The sequence below is a fragment of the Myotis myotis genome, unplaced genomic scaffold (assembly GCF_014108235.1).
Source record: "Myotis myotis isolate mMyoMyo1 unplaced genomic scaffold, mMyoMyo1.p scaffold_m19_p_6, whole genome shotgun sequence".
Classification (NCBI taxonomy): Eukaryota; Metazoa; Chordata; class Mammalia; order Chiroptera; family Vespertilionidae; genus Myotis; species Myotis myotis.
The window spans coordinates 952,178-975,151 of record NW_023416368.1 but is presented as its reverse complement, the minus strand read 5'-3'; the positions used below and the strand labels follow the sequence as shown (position 1 = coordinate 975,151).

Here is a 22,974-nt window from a genome sequence, read left to right as displayed (position 1 = left end):
AATGCCCAGGAGCGGGAACGCTGCCACACGGCGAGAAAGCAGCCACAGAGCGCTCCGTGGCCGATCCAGGACTCACCGGGACTGTGTTGCTCACCACAGCGCACTCCCGGCGCGGAGAGACCTGCACTCGGTGGACAGGACGGGAAGGTCAGGACACCCACGAAGGTAGCGTGGATTGATGTCCGTGGAAGGCGAGGTGATAATTCAGTGGGAGACTCTTTTCAACACTTGGTGCTGGGCCAGGGGGGCGGCCGAGGCACTCCCTCCAGCGCAGACCTCAGGGTGCTAACCAGAGTTCCTAGAACCCCACAACACGAACCACCAATGGGAAAACGGAGACGGTGGCGTTCACCAAAATGTAAAGCCTTTGATCTCAAAAGACCTCAAGAAAAGGCAAGCCGCGGGCTGGAGGAAACTTCGCAGGGTGTGCGTGACGGAAGCCTTGTCTGCGTGATGTGACTGAAGGCGCCTTTCCCATCAGCAGGAAGGCCAGATGTAAACAGTGGGCAAGAGACGGAACAGGACGTTTACGAGAGAAAAGATGCGAACGGCGAGTGAGGAGAGGAGAGGTGCTCGGCACCGTCGTCCCGGGGAGCACACAGCCCGCAGGGAGCACTGCTGCTGCCCCAGCTCCCTGGCCATAGGTCGATACGTAACCACTGAGCCACCCGGCTGGGCTGGGGTGCTGTTTAAAGCCTTTGCTCTGAGAAGGAGCCCATCCCCTGAGCTTGTCAAAGGTCCGTGGGCAGCCCATCCCCTGCCAGCTCGCCTGGACTTGGGGACTTGGAGCAAGTGGCGTGGGCTGCAGAGGGCAGCCATTTCCTGTGGTTGGTAGAGACAGCGGAGCAAGCGCCTGGCGGAGAGAGGAAAAGCGGTCGTGGTCTTCGTCCCCCATCTCGCCGCACCAGCGGGCCTGTGTCACAGCTCCCTGGCACTGTCATGTGCTCTAGTGGTGCCTGGGCTGCCTTTCACGGAGAGTGGGATGAGAGGTGCCCTCAGAGGTTGGCAGCCAGGGCAGACTGCTCTCACCCCGTCCAGCCTTGTGGGCAATACCTGGTAAATTCTGGTGCATCTTTCTAGAGTGTGGGTGCACCTGCGAGCGTTATGCACCCCTTTGGCGGGGCTCACAGTGTAATGCTGCCCTGCACCCCGTGTGCCCTTAGACTCCGCCAAGGTTTCGGCAGCAGCCCCCGTGGCCGGACGGTTAGGATGGCGAGCGGCAGCGCGCTGCATGTGGGTGAGCCCTGCGGCCCTCAGCCCCCTGTCGGCTATGTCGGTGGTTTCCAGCGGGTGTTAGTTCTCCACTAAGCAGTGCTGGGCCGGCTGGGCAAATTCTTAGACATAGAATTTTTAGTCAGAAGAGAGAGACCTTTCTTTGAAATGGAGATGGTGCTAATGGCCCATTTCCCTCAGGTGGTGCCACCTGCTCTGGGCCGTGCGCTCACAGGTCCCAGAGACTCTGGAGGCCTCTGGAGTGAGGGGCAGGGCTCGGGCTGGGCTGTTAGGAAGCAGGCTGAGCACTGTTTTGGCGAGGGCCTTACCAGGGAGCACGGCATGCGGGTGGAGCCCCTCTGCCACCCAGCCTCTCATCTCATAGAGGAGCCGGCGGGTTTGTGGCAGGGAGGCCTCTGCCCCTTTGTGCCGAGTCTGGCTGGTTTCCGTCAGGACAGAGGGCGTGATGGTCCCTGTCAGTGTGAGTCCAGCTTGATGGGCTCGGGGGCTGCTGTGGGGGCGGGGCGGGGCAGCGGGAGGCAGGTGGGTTTTGCTGGCTCTGAAGCCTGCCTGCTCCCCCGCCTCCAAACTGCTGACCGTCACCTGGAGCGGAAGCTGCAGCCGACAAGTGCTGACCTGGACGTTTCCCAAAAGCATTTGTAGGCTGGCCAGGTGACAAGCCTCGGGAGCGAGTTTCCCTGACATGTGAGGCCAATTAGGAGGACAGCGCGGGGAGTGCATCATTCCTCCGGCGAGGCGCTCATTGACCATCCTGGGCCCTGTCATTACCCATCACTGTGGCGGCTCAGTTACCCAGGTCCTGCCATCAGCGCCGAGCTGTTGGTGCGTGGGAACGGGGAGCTGTCAGCATCTCGGTCCCTTTTAATTGGTCTTGGTTGGTTTTCTTTAGATGGGGGGGCGGGGGAGTGCTTTACCTTCCGGGTCCTCGTGAGCCCACCCGCCTTCTGGTCTTGCTGATGCCTCGGGTCCCAGCACGGCTTCTCTGTTGTTTGCTGGTTGTCAGCATCAGAGACAGGAGACCAGTCCGACTGTCGTTCTCTGACCGCGCCAGGGCAGGCTTCCCGCAGGGGCATGTCGGGCTGAAATCTGAAGGGAGCGTGGAGTGTGAAGAGGGGAGGTTTCTGCCGAGCCCATGGGGTGGGGCCAGGAGAGGATGAACACCCAGGACAAGACAGCGGCCGGGGCAGCCGGAGAGCCCGGGTGGCAGGGCCATGCGGGGAGGTTGCCCCGTGCTTCCCTGGAGGAGGCCATGGACTTCCTTAGGGTCCGCCTGCGTTTAGTCTGGATAGAAACCTTCCTGCCTGTCCTGTCACTTACCTGTGTCTTTCTTGTTGTTGTTAATCCTCACACAAGGATATTTTTCCATTGATTTTTAGAGAGAGTGAAAGGGAGGGGGAGAGACAGAGAAACATTGATGTGAGAGAGATGCATCAACTGGGGCTGGGGATTGAGTTTGCAACTGAGGTACGTGCTCTTGCCTGGAATTGAACCTGGGACCCTTCAGTCTGCGGGCCAACGCTCTAACCACTGAGCAACTGGCCAGGGCACTTACCTCTGCTTTGAAGGGAGAGGTGCCAGGGTGGGCCACAGAGAGCCAATGAGCCCTGCTCGGGGGGAGGCCGCTGAACCTGGCTGGGGCCGGGCTGTGCAGTGACCTTCATGAAGCCGGGCTCTGAAACGTGAGAGGGAAGACAGACCCGCATGGCTGCTGTTTCTAGCAAACCCGGGACCAGCCAGCGTCCTTTGGAAATCTTGACAGCACTGAGCACAGCTCCTGCCGCAGATCTCGGGCTTCTCCTAAATGAGGAGGATTCTCGAGGCACTGGCATGTGCGTGTGTGTGTGTGTGTCCGCGAGGCCTGCGGACAGCCTGGCCAGCTTTGCCAGCAGGAGGTGACCGTCACATCACTGAGAGGGGCGGCAGGGGTTTCTGGGGACACATGGTGCCTCCAGGGACGTGCAGAGTCGTCCGGCACAGCCTCTCGGCCTCGGTCCTCTCCCTGGGAGGGAGCACAGTCCTCCCTCAGGCGTGAGGGCCTCGGAGCCCAGCAGACGCTGCCGGAAGCTGGTGAGAGTGGGCTGGGCTGTGGGGCACGGCAGCCTGTGAACAGCCTGCCGCCCCCCTGGGGCCCCTGAAGTGAGCAGGACTAGAAACTGCCCTTGTCTGCGACCGACGGGACGGGACGCGAAAACAAAACCCTCTGCTCTCAGGCTCCGCTCCGTGACCTGGGAGTTATGCCCAGAGGCGTGGGAGCGTGGGAGCTGCTGGGCTCGTGGGGAAAGCACTTCCTGAGGCAGGTGGTGTAGCGGTGAGTGTCCGTCCGATGCTGGCCTCCGGAGGGGCGCGGAGCCAGCCCTTCCTAAGCGGCCATCGCCTCTGGTCATCGCCTTCCGTGGCAGCCGGCGGGCGGTGCGGCTGCGTTTTACTGAGCGGAGGCCGGAGGGGCAGGGGGAGAAGCTGGTGTCTCCTCAGAGGGCAGTGGGCCTGGCACCCGGCCTGGCTTCTTGCGTTGCCTCATGCACCTCCTCCTGGTTGTTCCTTTCGTTCCAGGTGAACGTTTCCCGAGCCTTTACCGTGTGTCAGGCACTGTGCTGGGTGCTAGGGATTGTTGACTAAACAAATGAAGAGCCAGCTATTTTCCCAGAAAAATGGGTTTATTCAGGAACAACAAACAGTTGCAATTTGAAACATGCGGCTTACGGTGTAATCCACTAAACTGTGCAAGTCCAGGGACAGCGGGAGGACTGTTCCCTTCCAGCGGAAAGGCGAGTGCAGAGGCATCTGCAAACGGAGAGTCCATGGGAGGAATCGGAGTTGGAAGTGAGTGGCTTTTCATTGGCGGAGTGGTTGCCGGGCGAGGATAGTGAAGGGGTAGTAGAAGAGTGGAAGCATCTTCCTGTTTGGGGTAATTGTCCACGAGTGGGGGGCGGGAGAGCGCCCCCTGCAGGCCGCCCAGCTCCAGCTTCAATGCCTTTCTGTTCGCTATCCTCCCAGGATGCAGCTGCAGGTTGGCAAGGCCTGTTCTGAGCACTCAGGCCTCGTGCAGCTGCACGCACGTGTGTTGGGCATGGCCCCCGGAACAGCTGGTTCTTGGCGTGAGGCTGGGAGCACGTTGCAGGCAGAGGACATGGCTTGTGCAAACACAAGCGGGAGGGGTGGGTGTGCTGGGAGGTCCCGTGGTCCCCAGTGGTGCGCGCCAGAGTGCGTGGCCGGGTGAGAGTGGAGAGGTGGCAGGGGCAGGTCCTGATGGTGTTGGGCCACGCTGAGGAGGGACTGCTCACTGAGGTGACAGGTGGCACGCCCATCTGTGGGCCTCTGTTTTCCCTGAACTCGCTGAGGGCCTTGGCTAGGCCACGCCTGCTGGGTCTGCATGCTTTCCGACTCACGGCGGGTTTCTGAGCCGTAGCACGGGGTGGGGGAGTGTTCCCCACTCCACGAAGGTGCCCCGTCAGGCTCGGGCCGTGCCCAAGAGCATGGGGTTGGGCGCTTCCATCAAGTTGTAGGGAGGGTCAGAGGGGATGGAGGTGGGGCTCTCCCTGCTGGAAGCCTGCAACTGGGAGGGTGTCTGGTCAAGGCCAGGCTCTTTCCAGTCTGTCCTTCCCTGTCCTCCTCAGGCGAGTGCCTGCTCCCTCGGGACCCAGCTGTCTCCTGAAGGACTGTGCTTTGGGGAGACATCACTCACGTATTTATTCTTTGCGCATTGATCTGAGGACTGGCCGCCTGCCAGACCGGGACTGGCTCTGGGGCTGTGGAGTCACAGAGCACAGCCTCTGACCTCCCAGCGCGGGACAGCCCTGCGCAGTGAAAAGCCTGCGCTCTCCAGGCTCGGGGCTGCCGATGCTGCCGCAGCCTTTCCTGGGAGCATCTCTCTGGAAGACAAACCTTGTGTTTCTGCTGGATTTGAATGATGGCGGTGGGTAGACAGCCAGCCTTTCTCTGTTTTGGACAGCATGGCTGCCGACAGGCTGCAGGGTTGTTTTAGGACAGTCCCTGCCCCAACGAGGCCTTCACTGCCGACAGGACACCCCCGTCCAGGCTGCGGTCGCCCCGGAGGGCTGACTGCTCGAGAACTCGCCAGCCCATTCCTGCCGGTGTCTCACTCGCCCTGCCTCCCGGCTCTGTGGGTGACCAGGGAGGTCCCTCCACATGGCAGAGGAGGGAGCAGAGATGCCAAGGTCGGCCAGCCCGTTTGTGGTGCCCTTGTCGGGCTGCTGCCCGGCACATGGTGGGCTCTGCCCTCCACGAGCTCCATCCATCTGGCCGGCCACATGGTGCCATGCAGCTGGGGCCTGGTCTCCATGAGCGGGTCAGTGTGCTGCTGGCACTCACGGGCTGCTGGCAGGGAGCTGCCTGTCCACTGAGCCCAGCAGCACGAGGCACATATGCGGGCAGGAAGCCGTCCGCTGACGGCAGCTCTTTAAGGCCTGACGGCTCCCAGCTGAACTCGCAAGGAGGGCCGCCAGCCTGCGGGCTGACCTGCCTTTGCTCGGGCCGGGCACCTTCTGCAGCTCAGCTCTGCTCTTCAGGGGGAGGCTCGGCGGCAGCGTGGGAGTCACAGTCATCGGGGAGAGGAGGTGTCTTCACTGCTGAGGCGGCACCCCAACACTGTCTTGTCCGCGGAGGAGGCCAAGAGAGAAGATTGGCAGCTAATTCTTTATTGCGTGAAACTGCTCTCCTGTTGCGTGGAGCCAGGCGGTCCTCCCCAGCGGGGGGGGCGATGCTGCCGCCTGTGACTCTCAGCGCTGAGGTCGGCCTGCCTGGAGCCGACAGCGGGCGAGTCCAGGTGGAGGCACTTAGACAATCTCTTCCCCATTTGCTCGCTCTGGCGCCTGCTTTCTGTGTTGCTGGGGTTCCCTGCAGTGAGGTCTCGGGCCTATCTTTTCTCTTATTAGGATTGTAGTTACAGAATGCAGCCTAGCTCATCTTTTGGAATAGCTAAGGCAGGGGTCCTCAAACTACGGCCCGCGGGCCCCATGCAAATACAAATATTGTATTTGTTCCTGTTTTGTTTGTTTACTTCAAAATAAGATATGTGCCGTGTGCATAGGAATTTGTTCATAGTTTTTTTTAAACTATAGTCCGGCCCTCCAACGGTCTGAGGGACAGTGAACTGGCCCCTGTTTAAAAAGTTTGAGGACCCCTGAGCTAAGGTGTAGCTTGCTGGTTTGAGAGGCGGCTCCTTTAAGTTGAAGTTCATTTTTTAAACTAACTTCTGTGGGAAAATTAGATTTGATTTTTCACTAAATTGAGAAGAGTCACTGGTAGCTGTCGCTGGTGTTTTGCTGTGGGCGTTTTCGTTGTTTACTAGAGCTTAGCTGCAGTGCCCTACATGTCCCAGCAGGGGTCGCTACCAAGTTATCAAACCTCGAGTCTTAGGCTTCAGAGACTTTTGGTAACAGACATTGTCCTTCCTCTTGTTTTAGCCATTTGGTCGGCTAGATTTGTTTTTAACTTAACAGTGAGCACCAGTGATGGGATGGATATAGGGTAAAGGCTGGCAAGCTTCTTTCAGAAAGAGTCAGGGAGTAGAAGTTAGGGCCTTGTGGTGCAAGTCCTCAGCTCTGCCTGTAGCACAGATGAGGGCGGCCTCCCTTTTGGCCGGGTGGGCACTCCCTGCTGGCACGGGGGCGTGCCCAGGGCAAGCAGGACCCTCGGTGGCCCTGTTGGGAAGGTGCCACAGACAGTGTGAGGGGTGCGGCCGTGTCCCTGTCACACTTGGTATCTAAAAGGGGTGTGACCGCTGCTTTCGGGTCTAGGGCTGGCCAACTGGAGCCTCGCCTCCTCCTTGCCTGGCGGCTTTCTGCAAACACGGTCCTGGCCGAAGCTTTCCTCCCTCATTGCTGGTCTGGGAGAATCTGTGCGCGGGTGCCACCTCGCTAGAGGGTGGTGAGTGGAATGGAACCCAGTGCTTGACTGGGTGTCCGAGCCCCAGTTCCGCACCTGCTCTTGAGTGAAGAAGGCAGAGGAGGAGGCCCTTGCCGATGGGCTTCCAGGGCCGAGAGATGCTCCTTTCTGTCTTGCCTCCGTTCTGGTGGCTGTTCCCAGAAACAGCTGCTGCAGTCACATCTGTTCCGCTGCACAGGCACTTGTTGAGCGGCCACTGCGTGGCAGACCCGAGTGGAAGGCACCACAGAGAACGAGAGAGGCGTGGGCCGGCCCGACACTGACAGAGCGTGGCCGTGGCACAGGTGCTGAGGGGCGGGCTGGGGCCAGAGCAGGGCTGGGGCTCCTTCTGGGAGGGAGGACCTCTTTCTGTGAGGGGCGGCCACCAGAGCTGGGCTGGGGCGCGTGTCTCACCCCCTCGATGGCTGGGCCACTGAGGGAGCTGGGGTGGGAGCTGCCAGCTGCTGTGGAGGAGCGGAGACGAGCCATCGTGGTCAGCCTTGTTCCCTTCCTGCTGGTCTGCAGCCGCTCCTGAGGGTATGAGCCCTGAGCTTCCCAGCGCCCTCCTCCTGGCCGCCCGGGCTGCCTGACTCGGTCCCGTGTCCCTCCCTCCTCGCCAGGAGCGGAGCCTGTGTCGGGTTGGGCAGTGGGGCCGTGCTCGTCTCTGTCAGATCCCGTCGTGGTGTGGAGCGCTTCCATTTCCTGACAACCCTTGCCAATTAGCTTTATTTAATTATCTCCCAGGGCTAAGCTTGAATACATTGTGTGTTAAATTCACAGTTTTCCCCTTTCTAAACGAAATGGACTTAATATCCTTGTTAAAATCTGATTAAAACTAAAATTGAGTTTTTTGAAGTCTGATTATTCCATGAAATGGAATTTTTAAACCTAATTACTGCGGGATTTGCATATACTTTTCAGCACCATTGAAAAGGAAGTTGAAGTAAATGTATTAATGGCATCCTGTCCTGTCGTTTCCTTGGGGCGTGACAGGTGGGAGGGACGCGGCCTTCTTTCCCTATGTAGGCAGATCGTGCTCCTCGGAGGGTCCGCTCCCAAGGAGTCTGAGCTCAGCCTCACTCCCTCCGCCTGTGCCCTCGGCCAGCTCACACTGGCGAGCTCACACGGGCGGGCGACGGCCTTTCGAGGGCACGCAGCTTCCCGCCTGTCTCCCTGTAGTGCAAGTGCTTACCTTTGAGGAGGAGGATGGGGGAGGGGATCATGATTGTAGCCTCTGGGGCCTCCCCTTTCAGTCCCAAAGATGGATTTATAATTAATAAGCTACCTTCATCCTAATTCTGGATCACATTGGTATCGTTAAAAGTAGAAACAAACTCACTCTTTTATATATATACTAGTGGCCCGGGGCACGGATTCATGCACATTGAAAGGAAATTAATTAGAAGAAATACTTTAATATCGCTATTCGCCCTTTCTCTATAACAGAAGTGTCAGCCAAATTCACCATTGACAATGACAGATCGAAACACACACGTGCGATCGGCGCCAGCGCGAGCTCTGTGTGTGTGGCGCATGTGCAAGTCAACTTAGCCTCTTATAGAACAAGCTTGCTTCATTAGACCTGCTTTCTGATGCAGCTAAACTTTTTCCAGCCCAGTGAAGCACCCCAACTTCTCCTTCAGGTAATTGTCAGCAACACAGCAGGAAATATCAACGCAAAGCAGATTATTATTGTAGATCATGCAGGGAGAACAAAGGGTGAAATATTTAATGCAGCCATGTCTGACTATATTCTGTGCAGTGAGAAAACCTGAAGTCATTGTCAAGGTCCACCATTTCTTACTTCTTTTCAGTAGGGTCAAGTTTCTAAACTTTCTAAATCTCCTCTCCCAAGTCGTGTTCCTGGGCTGAAGAAACTGCAAGGAGGCTAGTTGCTAGGGAGAGGAAGCGGAGTGTTGCTATGTGACGTCATTGCCTGGTGCCCACAGCCACTGTTTCCAGGCTGGGCTGGGTTGGGGGCTGCATTTTGAACCATGGGGTCTCGGCAGCGTCGGCTGCGATTTGGTAGGCTGTCGCTCTGGGTGGGGGCGGGCCCTGTGTCCCACTTGGGGGAAGCCGAGTGTTGCTTTGTGGACGCCAGGTCTGCGGTGCAGTTTCTTTGTACATGGCCGGTACACATCACGGCAGCTTGTGTGTTGAGTGTCTGCCCCCTAGTGGTCAGTGCGTGTCATAGTAACCAGTCGGATGGTTGGACACTTAGCATATTAGCCTTTTATATATATAGATTGATTGATGTCAGAGAGGAAGGTAGAGGGAGAGAGAGAGAGAAACATCAATGATGAGAATCATTGATCAGCTGCCTTCTGCATGCCCCCCACTGGGGATGGAGCCCACAATCTGGGCCTGTGCCCTGACCAGGAATTGAACCGTGACCTCCTGGTTCATAGGTCGACACTCAGCCACCGAGCCACACCAGCCTGGCTGCCTTTGTGTCTTTGTTTGGACCCCATAGAAACAACCAGATTTCCTCCTCAGTTGAGTTAGTCTTAGAAACCTCCTGACTTTTCACATGTGAGTTAACCATAGCCACAGGCTCTCTGATGCCCTTTTCCCTTTGAATCCTCACCCAGGATATGTTTTTACTGATTTAAAGAGAGAGACACACAAAGAGACAAACATTAATCGGCTACCTCCTGCACGCGCCCCTACAGGGAATAGAACCTGCAATCTGGGCATGTGCCCTGACCGGAAATTGAACCATGACCTCCTGGTTCATAGGACAACACTCAGCCACTGAGCCACACGGCCGGGCGCCAGTTCCCATTCTTTCCAGAGCTCCATAAAGTTTTCCAACATCGGGGAGTTAAAAATACCAGTGGAAAAATAACGAAGCAAAAATAAGTAAATCCTTTCAAGCCAAGTCATGTTTTTTTCTGAAACATTTTACAGAGACTTAAGTTGTTTCGTGTTCTTCTGTGTTAGTCAGGGGCATGTAAACTGTTACTAAGCCTGTGGGCAGAGTTTATTTAAACAAGAAAGAGCCCCAGCCAGCGTGATCGGTGGTTAGAGTGTTGGCCCGTGCGCTGGAGGGTGGGGGGCTCAGTTCCTGGTCAAGGGCATGCACCTGGGTTGCAGGTTTGATCCCAGCCCGGGTCGGAGCTTATGCAGGAGGCAGCCAGTCGAAGTGTCTCTCTCACATCTCTCTCTCTCTCTCCCTCTCTCTCTCTCTCTCTCTCTCTCTCTCTCTCTCTCTCTCTCCCTCCCTCCCTCTCTCTCCCTCCCTCCCTCCCTCCCCTCCTCTCTTCCACACTCTCAGAAAATTAATAGAAAAATATCACCAGGTGAGGATTAACAAACAAGCAAAGAAAGAAACACACAAACACACATCTTGCAGGTCCCATCTGCACCACTCCCGCTCCCTGGCGGGTACCAGCCAACACATGGGAGCGTGATGGGACCGTCCGGGCAGACCTGAAACAGGGGAGGGCTTGCGGAGCGGCATCTGCAGACAGACAGACAGGGCGTCTCTGGCCGAGGTGGCTGCTTTCCCTCCACGTAGAACCTTCCGGGAATCTGGAGAGCAGTCAGGAGCCTGTGATACCGATTTAGAAATGAGAGACTTGCCCTGAGCTACCAATCAGCCCGAAGCTGGGAGCAGCATCAGGGGAGAGCCAGACTGCTACCCACTCTCCACTTTCCTCCGAAGCAGACAGCTTGAAACGTAGCAGTTTAATAATGAAGGGAGTGGCCGCTCCGATGAAGAGAAAAGGGCTAATGTGCGATCCTGCTGAAACGCTCCCTTCCCCCTGGGGCCGGGCATCGGCGTCTTCTCGTGACCCGTCCCCTTGGCACCACAGTGACCACTTTACCGCGTCACTCGGAGCACATGCTCCTGCCAGGCCTCCAAGTGCATTCCTCGCACAACACCAAGCAAACGCCAAGGGGCCACCAGAGCCCAGGCCCCCAGTGGCCGCCACGGCCTCTCCCCGCTGGACTCCCCGCGCAGGGCCTCCACTGCCCGCCTCCCGAGGGCTCCTCCCCAAGCCTCTGCGCGGCTGCTCCCTCGCCAGCTCTTCCAGGCTCTGTCACCCGGCCCGCCCAGCACCCCACTTCAGACAGCACCCCAACCCCCCCGACCCTGGCACTCTGCCCCGCACAGTTTTCCTTCACGGGGGACCCGTCCGGAGGCTCTGCATTTTACCTTTCCTTACCTGTGGCCCTCCTTCACTGCAGCGCAGGCGCCATAGCAGCAGGTGCTGTGTATCTTGTCGTGTTTTCACTGGCCGTGGATCTAGAATCGAGCCTGGCACGGAAGTAGGCTCTCAATGAATGTTAATTGAACGAACAAAACAGTATCCAGCTCGATTCCACCGAAGTTTGAGCTCAGACCCCTGGGTCTCTAGGTTCGTGGTACTGGTTAAATGACACTCTAGGCATGCAGTGGGATCTGTTTAAAATATGTCTCTGGACTGAGGAATTTCAGAGGGTAGGCGGGGGTGTGGGGGAGGGTGGGAGGGAGTGACTAACTTATATGCATGAATGCGTAACCCATGGGCACAGACAGGAGAGTGGTGAGGCCTGGGAGGGGCAGGTGCGGGGTGGAGGGAGTCAATGGGGAAAACAAAACCCACAAACAAAGGGGACATCTGTCCTACTTTCAACAATAAAGGTAATTTAAAAATTAAATTAAATGAAGGGGAAAGCACAAAAAATCTTTTTATTTTTTAAATATATTTTTATTGATATCAGAGAGGGAGAGGGAGAGAGAGATGGAAACATCAGTGATGAGAGAGAATCATCTATTGGCTGCCTCCTGCACGCCCCCCACTGGGAATCGAGCCCCCAACCCAGGCATGTGCCCTGACCGGGAATTGAACCATGACCTCCAGGTTCATAGGTGAATGCTCACCCACTGAGCCACACCAGCCAGGCCAAAGAATCTTTTCATATGTTTATATGGAAAGGTGTGCAAAATGCATTGCTAAATAAAAGAGAAACATAAGTGAGTGTGCTGTGCCACCATTTCTAAAGGAAATGGAAATGAGTGAGCATGACTGCGGGCTTACATGTGGGCACAAATGTCCAGGCTGCACCAGACAACACCGGCTTCCTGCTGGGAGGGCAGATTTGCTGCTGCACCTTTTATAACAGCGTTAACATTTGTACCAAGGAAATATTACACCTATTCAGAAAGTGATTTTTTTTAAAGCTTAGCATTATAAACTTATAGTGCAGAATGAAATACTATACAAAAAGTTTCTAAAAAGAAAACAATTACTCCATGATGAGTTAATGCCTGAATATATAACTAGAGCCATTTACAATAACACAATCATACATCACTCCTAAATGGTTAGCTATGTATTACAATGTGAATAATTTGCATTACAAATGGAGCAAAAATACACTAGTAAAATGCTTCCTAGGTAAAACAATCAAGAATGTTATTGATCCTAAAAGTTTGATAAAGTGGAAAATAAGATGTTTATGTATCAAACATTTTAACTTAAAATATTACAAATACACAATCATTCCCAAGCTGCAAACTTCTATGAGTCCACTAACTTGAGTTTCATCTTATATTTTCTACATAAGCCATAAAACATACCCATGATTTTAGCTCTGTTTCTTTAAAATGGACACCTAAGTCCTCCTAAATGTTACAGCTTTCCCTCTGAAACTTTTACAGTCACTTGCTTCATCAGAAACTTGGGGGCGATTTTCCTTTGAGACTTCCAAAGCCTTCAACTTTGTTCTCATAGAAACACGGCTTTCTTCCCACGTTTATTTTTCATCAGCCTCTATAATATTTAATTAGACTCTTTAATTACAGTAACGTGCGAAACTGGCAGAAACAGACCCGTTTCGGATGGACACAGCAGCTCCTGGGAGCGGGTCTGCGCGAGGGGCCTCACCACTAGCAAAGTGCAGCGATGAACAGGGTGTGGCGCTTGGCTTTGAGGTCGGGAGCCGTGGGCTGGAGCTGGGGAAGGCCCCAGTGTTCAGAGGATCTGTCCTTCTCCTCAGGACAGGACTAGGGGACGGGCTGTGTGTATTCTCTAAAGACATCTGTGTATAATACATTTCATCTCTTTAAGAAGAAGAGCCGCCTACATCCCAGGCATCGGCAGGCATCTCAGTCTCTGCAGGGCCGAGAGGGTGAGGTGGTACTGGAGGGAGGGGGAGAGAAGGGGAAGGAGGGGAGGGACCAGGGGCCCTGTGGGGCTGGCGGCTGCTGCGCACCCCTCTGTGGTCAGGCTGGGCCCAGCAGCGGGGCCCGGCTCTCTGGCTGCAGCCTGCCCACAGGTCCATGAGAAAGATGAGCCTGCGACAGTGACCAGTGACATCTCCGGCCAGTGAGGCCTGTAGCTGGAGACCTGTGCAGTCCTCGTGGGAGAGGAGTCCTGGAGCCCACACTGCGCCTGTCAGGACCGCTAGGGTCACGAGGCCGCACAACCACAGCTCTCCCTTTTTAAAAAAAATACATTTCACTGAGAGGAAGGGAGAGAGAAACATCGATCAGCTGCCTCCTGCACATCTGCTGGGGATGTGCCCGCAACCCAGGTACATGCCCTTGACCGGAATTGAACCCAGGACCTTTCAGTCCGCAGGCCGACGCTCTACCCACTGAGCCAAACCGGTTTCGGCAACCACAGCTCTCCTGCGGGTAGATTCTGCCTGCGGACATCGGCACCAGCAAACCAGGTCCTGGCCGCCATCTGCCGCGGGCCCACCGCGCCGTGCAGGGTCCCAATGCCGCCGAGCAGGGTCCGTCTCCCGCTCCCGCCTAATGAAGCCCAGGCCTCACTGTGGTCCAGCAGCCGCCACCGGCCTCACTCTTTCAGGGAAACGAATTACATGGCTCCCCAGACACATGCAAATAGAACGAAGAAACTTCAGATCTACAGCGGCTGCCTTCACGTTCTCCCTCCCGCTCCGGCAGGATTAAAGGGACTTCAAACAGCCTGGGTTCCAATTAAGCCCGGTGCCCACCCCAGGGAGGCCAGAGTCTTCTCCTGATTAACAAGAGGCGCTCTTTGAACCGTGCAAGCTAAATAAAGCTCGCAGAGCCTTTCAAACAAATGCCATAATTTCCTCTCCCTGCTCCCTCACTCTTTGGAAAAGCTGATCTTTCGAATGCTTTCAACATCCAAAAGGGCATCTGGCTAACAGCTCCAAGCACAGCTTCAGCCGGGAGCTCGGGACTGGAGCAGTGAGCAGAGGGCGGGGTGCGCGTGGACACAGCGGCCAGCTCCCAGGATGTGAGGGGCGCGTCCACCGCGGAGGGGGGCCCAGGCTGAGCTGGGAGGGTCGTAGCAGACCCGCCCGCAGATGCTGAGGGCCTCCGCCGGGGCGCCCATCCATCGCCAGGCCCAGGAGCGGGCAGGGGTGCTGGCCTGGGGAACAGCACATCACAGAGCAGCTTCCAGGCAGCGGACCCGCTGTAGGATGGGGGGCTGTAGCTCCCATGGTCTAGGGGACGCGGGAAAGGCCCCCGTCGGCACAGGACATGAAACAGCCCGCAAGTCCCTCAGGTGGGAGGTAGCCAAGGAGCCCGCCTGGCTTGTGAGCTGAGGGGGCGGGCGGTGAGGCTCACGGCCGCCGGCCTCACTGCGGCCTCAGAGGTGCGTCCCCCTGACCTGCTCTTGGCCAGGACTCTCCGTGTTCGAGACTCGGGGGAAACCCTCGGGCAGTAAATTGAGCGCTCCGCCCCGTGCACCCGGCTCCTGACCCCCGCCCACCTACCAGGATTCCTGCCAGCAGAGGCCGCGGGCTGCCGGGCAGCGCCCTGGGCTGCTAGGGGAACCTCCGAAGGGGCGAGGGTCGCAGGGGCATGCCCTCACCCCGGCGTGCTCCCTGCCCGCTCGGCACCGCGGCAGAGCAGCGGGCCTGCGGGAGAGCGGGCAGGCGGCCCTGTGGCCTGGGCCCTCCACCCTCAGTGACGGATGACAGCGCTCACCCCCCCAGGATCCTGTTCCCTGTGGAGACGTGAACAGTGTGGGAGAGGCCGCGGGAGGGAGCGTCGGTGGAGGAAGGCGCAGGCCCTGGGCGCACACACCCGCGGAGTAGAGCGGGCGGCTGGTGCGCAGCCTTCAGGGGCTCCACGTGTGCGGACGCTGGGCAGGGCTGCGGCAGGACCGGACGGCCGCACTTGTGGATTTGTTTTCTTTTTCTCTTTTTTAAATGTTTTACTGTTAGAAGATGGGCTTCAGGTTGAGGTTCGGTGCTCAAGCTGAGTGGATTTGGAAACATTTGAGTCTGTTTCCATGTTTGTAAACAGTAAACAACAGGGCTCTGTGGGCACAACTGCGGTAACTGAGGAGGGGCGGGGGGCTCTGAGGAGGGGCGGGGGGCTCTGAGGGGGGGCGGGGGCTCTGAGGGGGGGGCAGTGAGTGCCTCCTCCGGCCGGGGCTGGCGCTGCTTCTGCGCTTCAGACCGTGTGGCATGCCCTCTGCTCAGCCGCCGTTTTCACAGGCGAAGGGAAGCCATGCGTGTGAAGTCGCTCACCTGAGGTGATGCGGGCAGTGGCGGCCATGGTTAGAGGCAGGGCGGGGGGTGCGCCCAGGATGGAACGCATCCCGGGTCCGAGTCGTCCGGTGCTGAGTGTGTTCTGACCCGCAGGTCCCCGGAAGACCTCTCCCGGTTCATCGTGGAGCTGCAGCAGCGGGAGCTGGCCCTGAAAGACAGGAATGGCTCCATCGCCAGCAGGTAGGCCTGGGCGCCGGCGGGGGTGGGGTCGGTGAGCGAGGGCCCTGGCCTGCAGGGACAGCTGTGCACACTCCACTGTCCAGTTGGCTGTGGCCTGAGTGCGCGGGAGCTGGGGGCACAGTGCCTCGTGTCTGCCCGACGCGGCGGAGGTGGGCGGCGCTGTCACCCTTCGCCGTGCCCGGCAGGCTGCCCTGGGCGCGGGGTCTGCGCAAGGCTGTGGGATCAGGAGTGTGGGCTCTGAGCGACCCCTTGGTGCAGAGCTGGGCCCTGGGGTCATGCATCTGTGTGCGCGGCCTGAGCACTCAGGGAAGGTCCACGGAGACCACAGAGCAGCCCAGAGGGAGGTTTGTCTCCTTCCCGACAGGAAATTCGGAGGCAGCAGCTGCGTGGTTGCCCCAGGCCCGGGGTGGCGCTTTCCTCCTGTCACCCCCGCGCCGTGTTCCCAGCACCATCCTCCCGCCTCTGACACCGGCCGTTCCCTTCGGTTCTCACACTCACTCCCGAGTCAGCGAGACCCCGCAGGCACAGGGGCTGCTCCCTTCGACTCCAGTCATGGGCATCGGGTCCCCAGGTGGCCCGCAGTCTGTCTGCCTACAGAGTCAGGGGTTCCCTCATCCCCCCATTCAGTGATTCGCTAAGCGACTCGGACAACTCAGGAAGTGCTGGCTTATGGTAGCTGGTTTACTGGGAAGGCTGAAGGCTGCAGCCAGAGCTCGGCGGGAGGCGCTGGGCAGGGGTGGGGTGGGGCGGGTGCCCGCCTGCTCGGAGCACCGCCCTCCAGCACCTGTGCTGTTCGCCGGTTCTGTGAGGTTCCGCTGCTTGATTACGTCACTGGCTGTTGGTGATCGACGGCCTCCAGCTCCTCTCTCCCCCTGCAGGTGGGGGCAGAGCTGGGAGTGCCAGCCCCTCAGCACCCGGAGCTGCCTGGGGACCCCCAGCCCCTGGTTGCACAGCCTCACATTTGGCTGAAAGGGGCGGCTATGAGGCAAAGGGTGCTGTTCCCTGGAGTCCCCAGGGTTGTAGGAGCTCTGCCAGGGTGGGGCAGAGACCAGATGCAGCTAGCTGTCCCCTTTGTCCTCGAGGGCGTGTTCCGAGGGGCCGCCCCGGCCAGTACAGCCAGCACGAGGCTCTGTCCCTCACATGCAGGCCTAGGGGCCGGTTAGCCAGGAACGTGGGCTCACCCGTCCCACCGGCTGCTGAGAGTGTTGGGAATGGACTCTGCTCAGGAAGCAGCCCTCCGAGGGCAGGCGGCCCGTCTGTGTGACTGCGCCCCCCTTCCCCGGTCAGGAGCTCCCTCTCAGAGCCGGAGCAGCCCCCCGGGGAGCAGGGGTGTGGGGGACCTGAGGAAGGGAGCCTGCCTGCCAGGTCTTGGGAGGTGAGGCGTGAAGCCGGCCGGCCCGGCGCAGCCGGATGCACATGCACAGCACCCGGGCGACTCCGTGCCGGCAGGGAGAGTGACAGACTGCGGCACGTGCCTGACGGGGACTCTGGAGCACTTCCCGAGCCCAGGCTTCGTGCCTGGGGCTCGCGGGCATCGTCTCCTGTCGTCGGCCCGCCTTCTGGGCGAGGGAACGGCCCAGTGAAGTCAGCGATGCCCGTAGGTCTCACAGCGGGCTGGCGGGCAGTTCCGGCCTCAGGCACTCGTCATTGATGACTGTGCGAGCCCGACTCGGGAGGACGGGGAGGAGGCCGTGGGCAGCGTCGCTTGCTCCGGCCGGGGTTGGGCAGCTGCTCTGCTGGGGCGTCTGTGAGGAGGCCCGGGCTCTTGTCAGGCTGGCGGCTGGTGCATCTCCGCAGAGAGGCAGGGTGACGGGAAGAGGAGTGACCACAGGGCCAGGCGGGCAGAGCTGCAGGGCCCTCCTCACAGGCCAGCACTCCCAGCCCCCCGAAGCCCAGCCCAGAGCGTCCTCTGGGTTTTGTCCCTCAGCGTTGCTTCCCTGCATCCGCCTCCTTCGCTGCACTCACTGCTGTGGCCGTGGCCATGGCCGTGGCCGTGGTGAGGCCTGCCTGGGTGAGGTCTGAGCCTCTCTCTGTTGCCGTGGCATTCCAGCTCCTACAGGGCGAGCCGACTGCCCAGCCCTGTATGGGGACAGCAGCTCAGGCTGGGCTGATCCCAGCATCTGTGAGGTGGCAGGGAAGGCCCGCGTCCTGACTGCAGAGGCTGAGGGGGAGCCACACCCCTCACGGGGGTGGGGAACACTGAGATGACGACACAGTGTTCCGAGCCGTGGGGCCACTGCTGCCTGGCGTGGGGAAGGGAATGTCCATGACTTGAGTTACGGCCTTGCCACTGGAACCCGGTCCCACACTCCACCCTCTTGCTGTGTGTGCCTTCGCAGTGAGGGCCCTGAGCTGTGGCCTGTGCTCCCGGACGGGCTGGGCGTAAAGAGCCCCCCGGGCCTCCCACTGCAGGACGGGGCGCTTTCTCCCTCCAGCGGGTGCCATGGACGCAGCGCTGCTTCTCACACGGCTGTCAGCTCAGTGGCCGTCAGAGCGTGCAGGTGAGGAGGAAGCGTGGCAGTGATGGCGTGCTTGGTGCAGGGCCTGTGGATGTGCAGCTGTGACAGCGTGTCCCCTGTGGTGCTGAGCCCCAGGGTGGGTGCAGGAGGGCGCCCTGCGGAGAGCAGAGTGCTGGGCCCTCTGTCGGGGTGCCCTGTCGGCCAGGCCCCTCTGCTGGCGGTGGAGCTGGGGACACTGCAGGCCAGGCCACGGCGAGGCTGCATTTCCTTGTGGCTCGGCCCACAGCCTGCTGTCCTGCTGACTCTGCTAGGACGGGTGCGGGCTCCACGGAGGGTCCTGGACAGGACGGGCTCCTGCAGGGGCGGGCTGCTCTGCTCCGCTGGAAGGGGTGCTCCCTAGTGAGTGGAGCGGGCTTCTCAGGGCCCTGTCGGGGATCCGGCTCAGGTGCCTCACTGGAGACCAGGGGTGCTGACGGCAGGCCAGGGCAGGGGTGTTTGCCGCGCCTCTGCCCGTGCCGGGCTCTGTGCTCTGTGCTCCGGGCCGCAGGCAGGCGCCACCTGAACTGTGGTGTGGACGGTGCACAGCCGAGGACCTCCGCCCCGCCCGGTCACACAGCCAGGGCGTCCTCGGGACGGGGCTCGAACCCTGGCCGTCTGTCTGCGGAGCTCCGGTGGCTGGTTTGAGGGTGGAGCCCACACCCCTGAAGAGTGCTTGGGCGGCCGTGCCCCTGTCCTCTGCTCCCGTGGATGCCTCAGGCTGCCTCCCCGGGGAGGTGGAAGCAGTGAGCCTGGGGGAACGCTGGCCTTTGTCCACGGGCTGCTCTCTGGGTGCCGGTCTGCCTGGCCGGCCTGGCCGGCTCTCCCAGCCTGACGGCCCTGTGCAGCAGTCCCCACGGGCCACCGGCAGCCCAGAGGCCCCGGCAGCTCTGGGCTGTGCCGGTCGCTGCGTTTGCCCCCTCGGCTGTGGGGTCTCAGAGGAGCCCTGGGCCTCAGCTTGTCGGAGGGTGACGAACCCCGAGAGCCTCGGCCTGGCCGCTCCTCTGTGCTGCCTCCCTCGGTGCTGGGCTCCGGGTGGCATTTGGGGGACTGTCTCCGAGGAGGCGGTGCCCGTGGCTGGCGTGTTCCTGGCATGGCCAGGGGGGCTGGTTTCTCGGCCGCTTCCCGAGGGCGAGTGAAGAGCGGCAGGCCGGTCGTGATTCTGTTGGTCTGGAGCGCGGGGCTGCGCGCTCACCCACCAAGCGAGTGTCACGGGCCCGGCCCCGTGTCCCGGGGTCTGTGTGAGTGGCCGTGCTCCCAGCTGCTGAGCCCAGCAGGGCCAGGAGGCACCCAGATGCCTGAGGGCTGGTCCTGCTCCGCGTCTGGAAGGTTTCACCTGCGCCCGACTGCAGCCGAAGCCGGGAGTCTCCTTTCTCGGCCCCGCTCTGGGCTCCAGCCTCGGCCCCACACCCAGCAGCTCGGGGCCCCTGGGCGTTAATCAGCCTTTCTCGGCCTTGCCTGTCACGGTGACGGTGGTGACAGCTGGCACCCGGGTGTCGGGAGAGTTCAGTCAGAATCTTCCGTGCGGCGCTGGGCCTGCTGCCGGCACAGGAGGCCTTGTTAGCGCTAACGAGCATCGCGGATGGCTGCTGCCCGAGTTTCTGAGTGACTGGGAGGCGTGAGCTGGGCCCCGCGGCGGTGAGCGCTCCAGTGAGCTTGTTGGGGCCAGAAGCCCACCAGCAGTGTAACTGGTGGGCACCTGGGAAAGGGAGCAGGTGAGGGTTGCTGTGGATCGGAAGTGGCAGGCGAGGGAAAAGGCAGGGGCGAGGCTGTGGTGAGGGCCTAGGAAGGGGGTCTCCTCTGCTTTGGCAGGAGCGCAGGGCGTGACGGCACAGGGCCCGGGATGCCGTTTGCGACATGATGACGTTAAGCCCTTTAGACCCGCAGTGATGATGGGGGGGGTGGCCATCGAGTGCAGTCAGGTGCCAGTGGGCACCGTGTCCTGGCAGGTGGCGAGGATGCACCTGGAGAGGCTGCTGCCCCCACGCAGCAGGGGAGGGCGGGTCTGCGCCGGCCATGCCTCCTGACCTTGACCCTGACCCAGGGACTGTGGGTGCTGCGGGCGGAGCCGGCTCTGGTCCTCGGCTCCCCGACGCTAGCAGAAGTGATTTCCTCTGATTTGGGTTCTCTTCTGACCTCGTGCCCTCACCCTGTCCCTTCTCAGCGGATGGAACTGCCTGATTCTGGACTGTGTGCGTTCACCATTGTGCTCCTGTCAGCTGGGCCCGCCCGCCTGGCCACATGGAGGCCACACTCCAGGCAGACGCTGCCCTGGGCCCCGCCGCCCGCTCTGCTGTGTGTGCGGGCCGTGCGGGTGGTGGCGTGTGCTCCCTCCTCACGGCTGTGGGCGCTCTTCCCCCAGGTGCCCATGAATCCATACCCTCTTCTGTCACTTACAGTTTTCCTTCAGACAAGTAAGAACCAGTGTCGCTGTGTCCACTCTGGCTCTCTGTGCCACCTCCTCCACGAACCTGCCTGAGGGAATCCCGCTGGCCAGAAATGAATCGGCCATTCCTTCCCAGCCCCCGTGGCTCCGCCCTCCGTGGAAGCAGACCCCACTTGGGTCGAAAGCCCTGGCTTCTGCCTCTGCCCCCTGCAGCCCCTCTTAGCCGAGTTCCCCCTTCTGCTCTGGGCCTCTGGCTTGGCCCGTCCCCTGACACGGCACAAACCCTGCCGGGCTGCCTCCCCTGGCAGCGTCCCCCATCCAGGTCCCACTGAACTCAGATTCCTTAGGTGGCCTTCGCTGACTCCGTAACGCAGGCTTCCCCAGGTTACGTGCTGTGCCGTTCTGTTTTCTCCATTAGGTGCTTACTGGTTCTCCTTGTCTCCGTAAGATTTGGGGTGGTATCCACCACTGTGGTTCTGGCCAGAGCACCGCCTGGCCCCGTGGCAGCCACTCGGGGCACTGTGGCTGAGTGCATGCGGCCGCTCGCTCCGTGTCTGCTGGGCATGAGTGACCCCGGCTCTGGGTGCAGGCGTGAACCTGCTCCTCACTCGCTCCCTCTCTTTCCCACCCCCGGTTAAACCACAAGGAGATGATCTTGGCTCTAGTGCACACCCAGATCCAACACTGGTCCTTCCCTGCTGGTCCTCATCTTTCCTCTGACCCCATGGCCACTCTGACCGCTCGCCCTGCTTCTACCTTTGTCCCCTGGGTTGGCCTCTGCCCAGCATCGTCTGCACCTGGGTCCCCCAGTCACAGAGTGGCCATGTCACTTGGGTGCACAGAACCTTCCGGGGTCTTTTGTCTCGGTCGCATTCAGCGGTGACTGCCCTTGCCCCCGGCATTAGGACTGGGGCAGGCGGGCTCCCTTCAGGGTGACTGGAGGAGGGATTGGTGCTCCCACTCCTTCTCCTGCATTTCTTCCTCAGCCCCCGCCCCCTGGGTGTGCTTCCTGTGTGCCCAGGTGCGCAGCAGTGGAGGAGGAGGAGTTGGCACCTTCGATTGCCTGCTGGCTGCCTGGCACCCATCTCCTGGCTCCTGCACCCATCCCGTCCTTGGCTGCGCCTCACACTGCGGCAGGCCCGTGGCTCAGAGCCGTGCGCACAGCGTCCCGCCAGGGACTGAACTTGGCTGTTTTGCTTTAGACCCAGGTGATGCGTTACCTGACTTGCCAGCAAAAGGCACTTGGGAAGGCTGCCGCCCAGGCTGACGGGGCCACACTGGCAGCTGGGCTCCCAGGGCCGCGTCCCTCTGAGCAGGCAGGCGGCTCAGCCAGGTTCATGCTCTGAAAAGGCATGTTTTCTGCCTGTGGTTTCGTGAACCTGGGTGCTGTGCCGGCAGCGTGCGGGGCGGTGTGTGGGGCAGGGCTGGCGTGGCACACGCACACGCACGAGCACGTGTCACCCTCGCAGGAGCCCTGGGACGCGAAGGGGTTTGTGCGGTGGGAGAGAGGCGTTCATTTTGTGGCTACAGAGCTGGCCGGGGAGCCGTTCTTAGAAGTGCCCTCTAATCAGACCTGCCCAGAACTGGGACGCTCTCCGAAACAGAAGCAGGGACACCCCGGTGCCCCAGGCAAGACGCCCGCGAGTGGGGCTGCTTGCCCCGAGGCCCGGCCTGTCTGCCGCGTGGCCGGCTGTCTGACAGGTACCCGCAGTCACCTTTCCAGCCTCAGCATGCGGGGGGGGCCTGTGGGCTGTCCGTGTCCTGCTCCCACGCTGCCTGCTGGGACCGTGGGGCGTGGCCTGTCTGCTGGGTGCAGGCGCCTGTGTGGGGCAGAGGAGGCCAGGTTCTCCAGGACGCCAGCCTCTGCAGAGGGCCGGCCGCCCAGGGCTGCGTCTCTTTGTCTCCAAAGGGGCTCTGCCTCGCGGTGGTGGTCACGCAGCCTGAGCACCCCCGGCCCGCAGCGGGCGCTGCCTCCATCAGCTTTGCCCGTCGAGGGGCTCCTGTTCTGTGGGACACTCGGTGGGCTCCCGCCTGTGCCTGGTGCCTGGTGCCTGGTGCCTGGTGCCCCTGCGGACGGGCTTCTCAGGAGTCGGGTTTGTCGCCCTCCCTCCTCCATGGCAAGGAGCACCTGCAGGTGGCTCCCGAAGCTCCCCTGAGGCCACCCAGGGCCAGCCTTTCTGGGTGAGGTCCGTGTGAGGTGTGGGCCCAGCTCGGTGGCCAGGGGAGTGACTCCGGCCACCTGCTCGGGCCTGCCCTTCCCGCTGGTTCTCCAGCCTCCTTCCTTCTTGCTGGGAGGGACCCTGGCCT

General features: G+C 60.4%; 1 protein-coding gene across 8 annotated transcripts in view; it reads left to right on the top strand.

Annotated features, from left to right (window-relative positions):
- Positions 1–22,974, top strand: part of MAD1L1 (mitotic arrest deficient 1 like 1) — a 145,283-nt gene that overhangs the window by 22,479 nt on the left and 99,830 nt on the right. For 7 of the 8 annotated variants that reach the window (XM_036311948.1, XM_036311952.1, XM_036311946.1 and 4 more), the window contains one exon: positions 15,700–15,786. The exons of the other annotated variant lie outside the window; for it this stretch is intronic. In XM_036311948.1, coding sequence (XP_036167841.1) covers positions 15,700–15,786 — 87 coding nt within the window. The remainder of the gene's footprint in view (positions 1–15,699; positions 15,787–22,974) is intronic. 8 annotated transcript variants of the gene reach the window in all.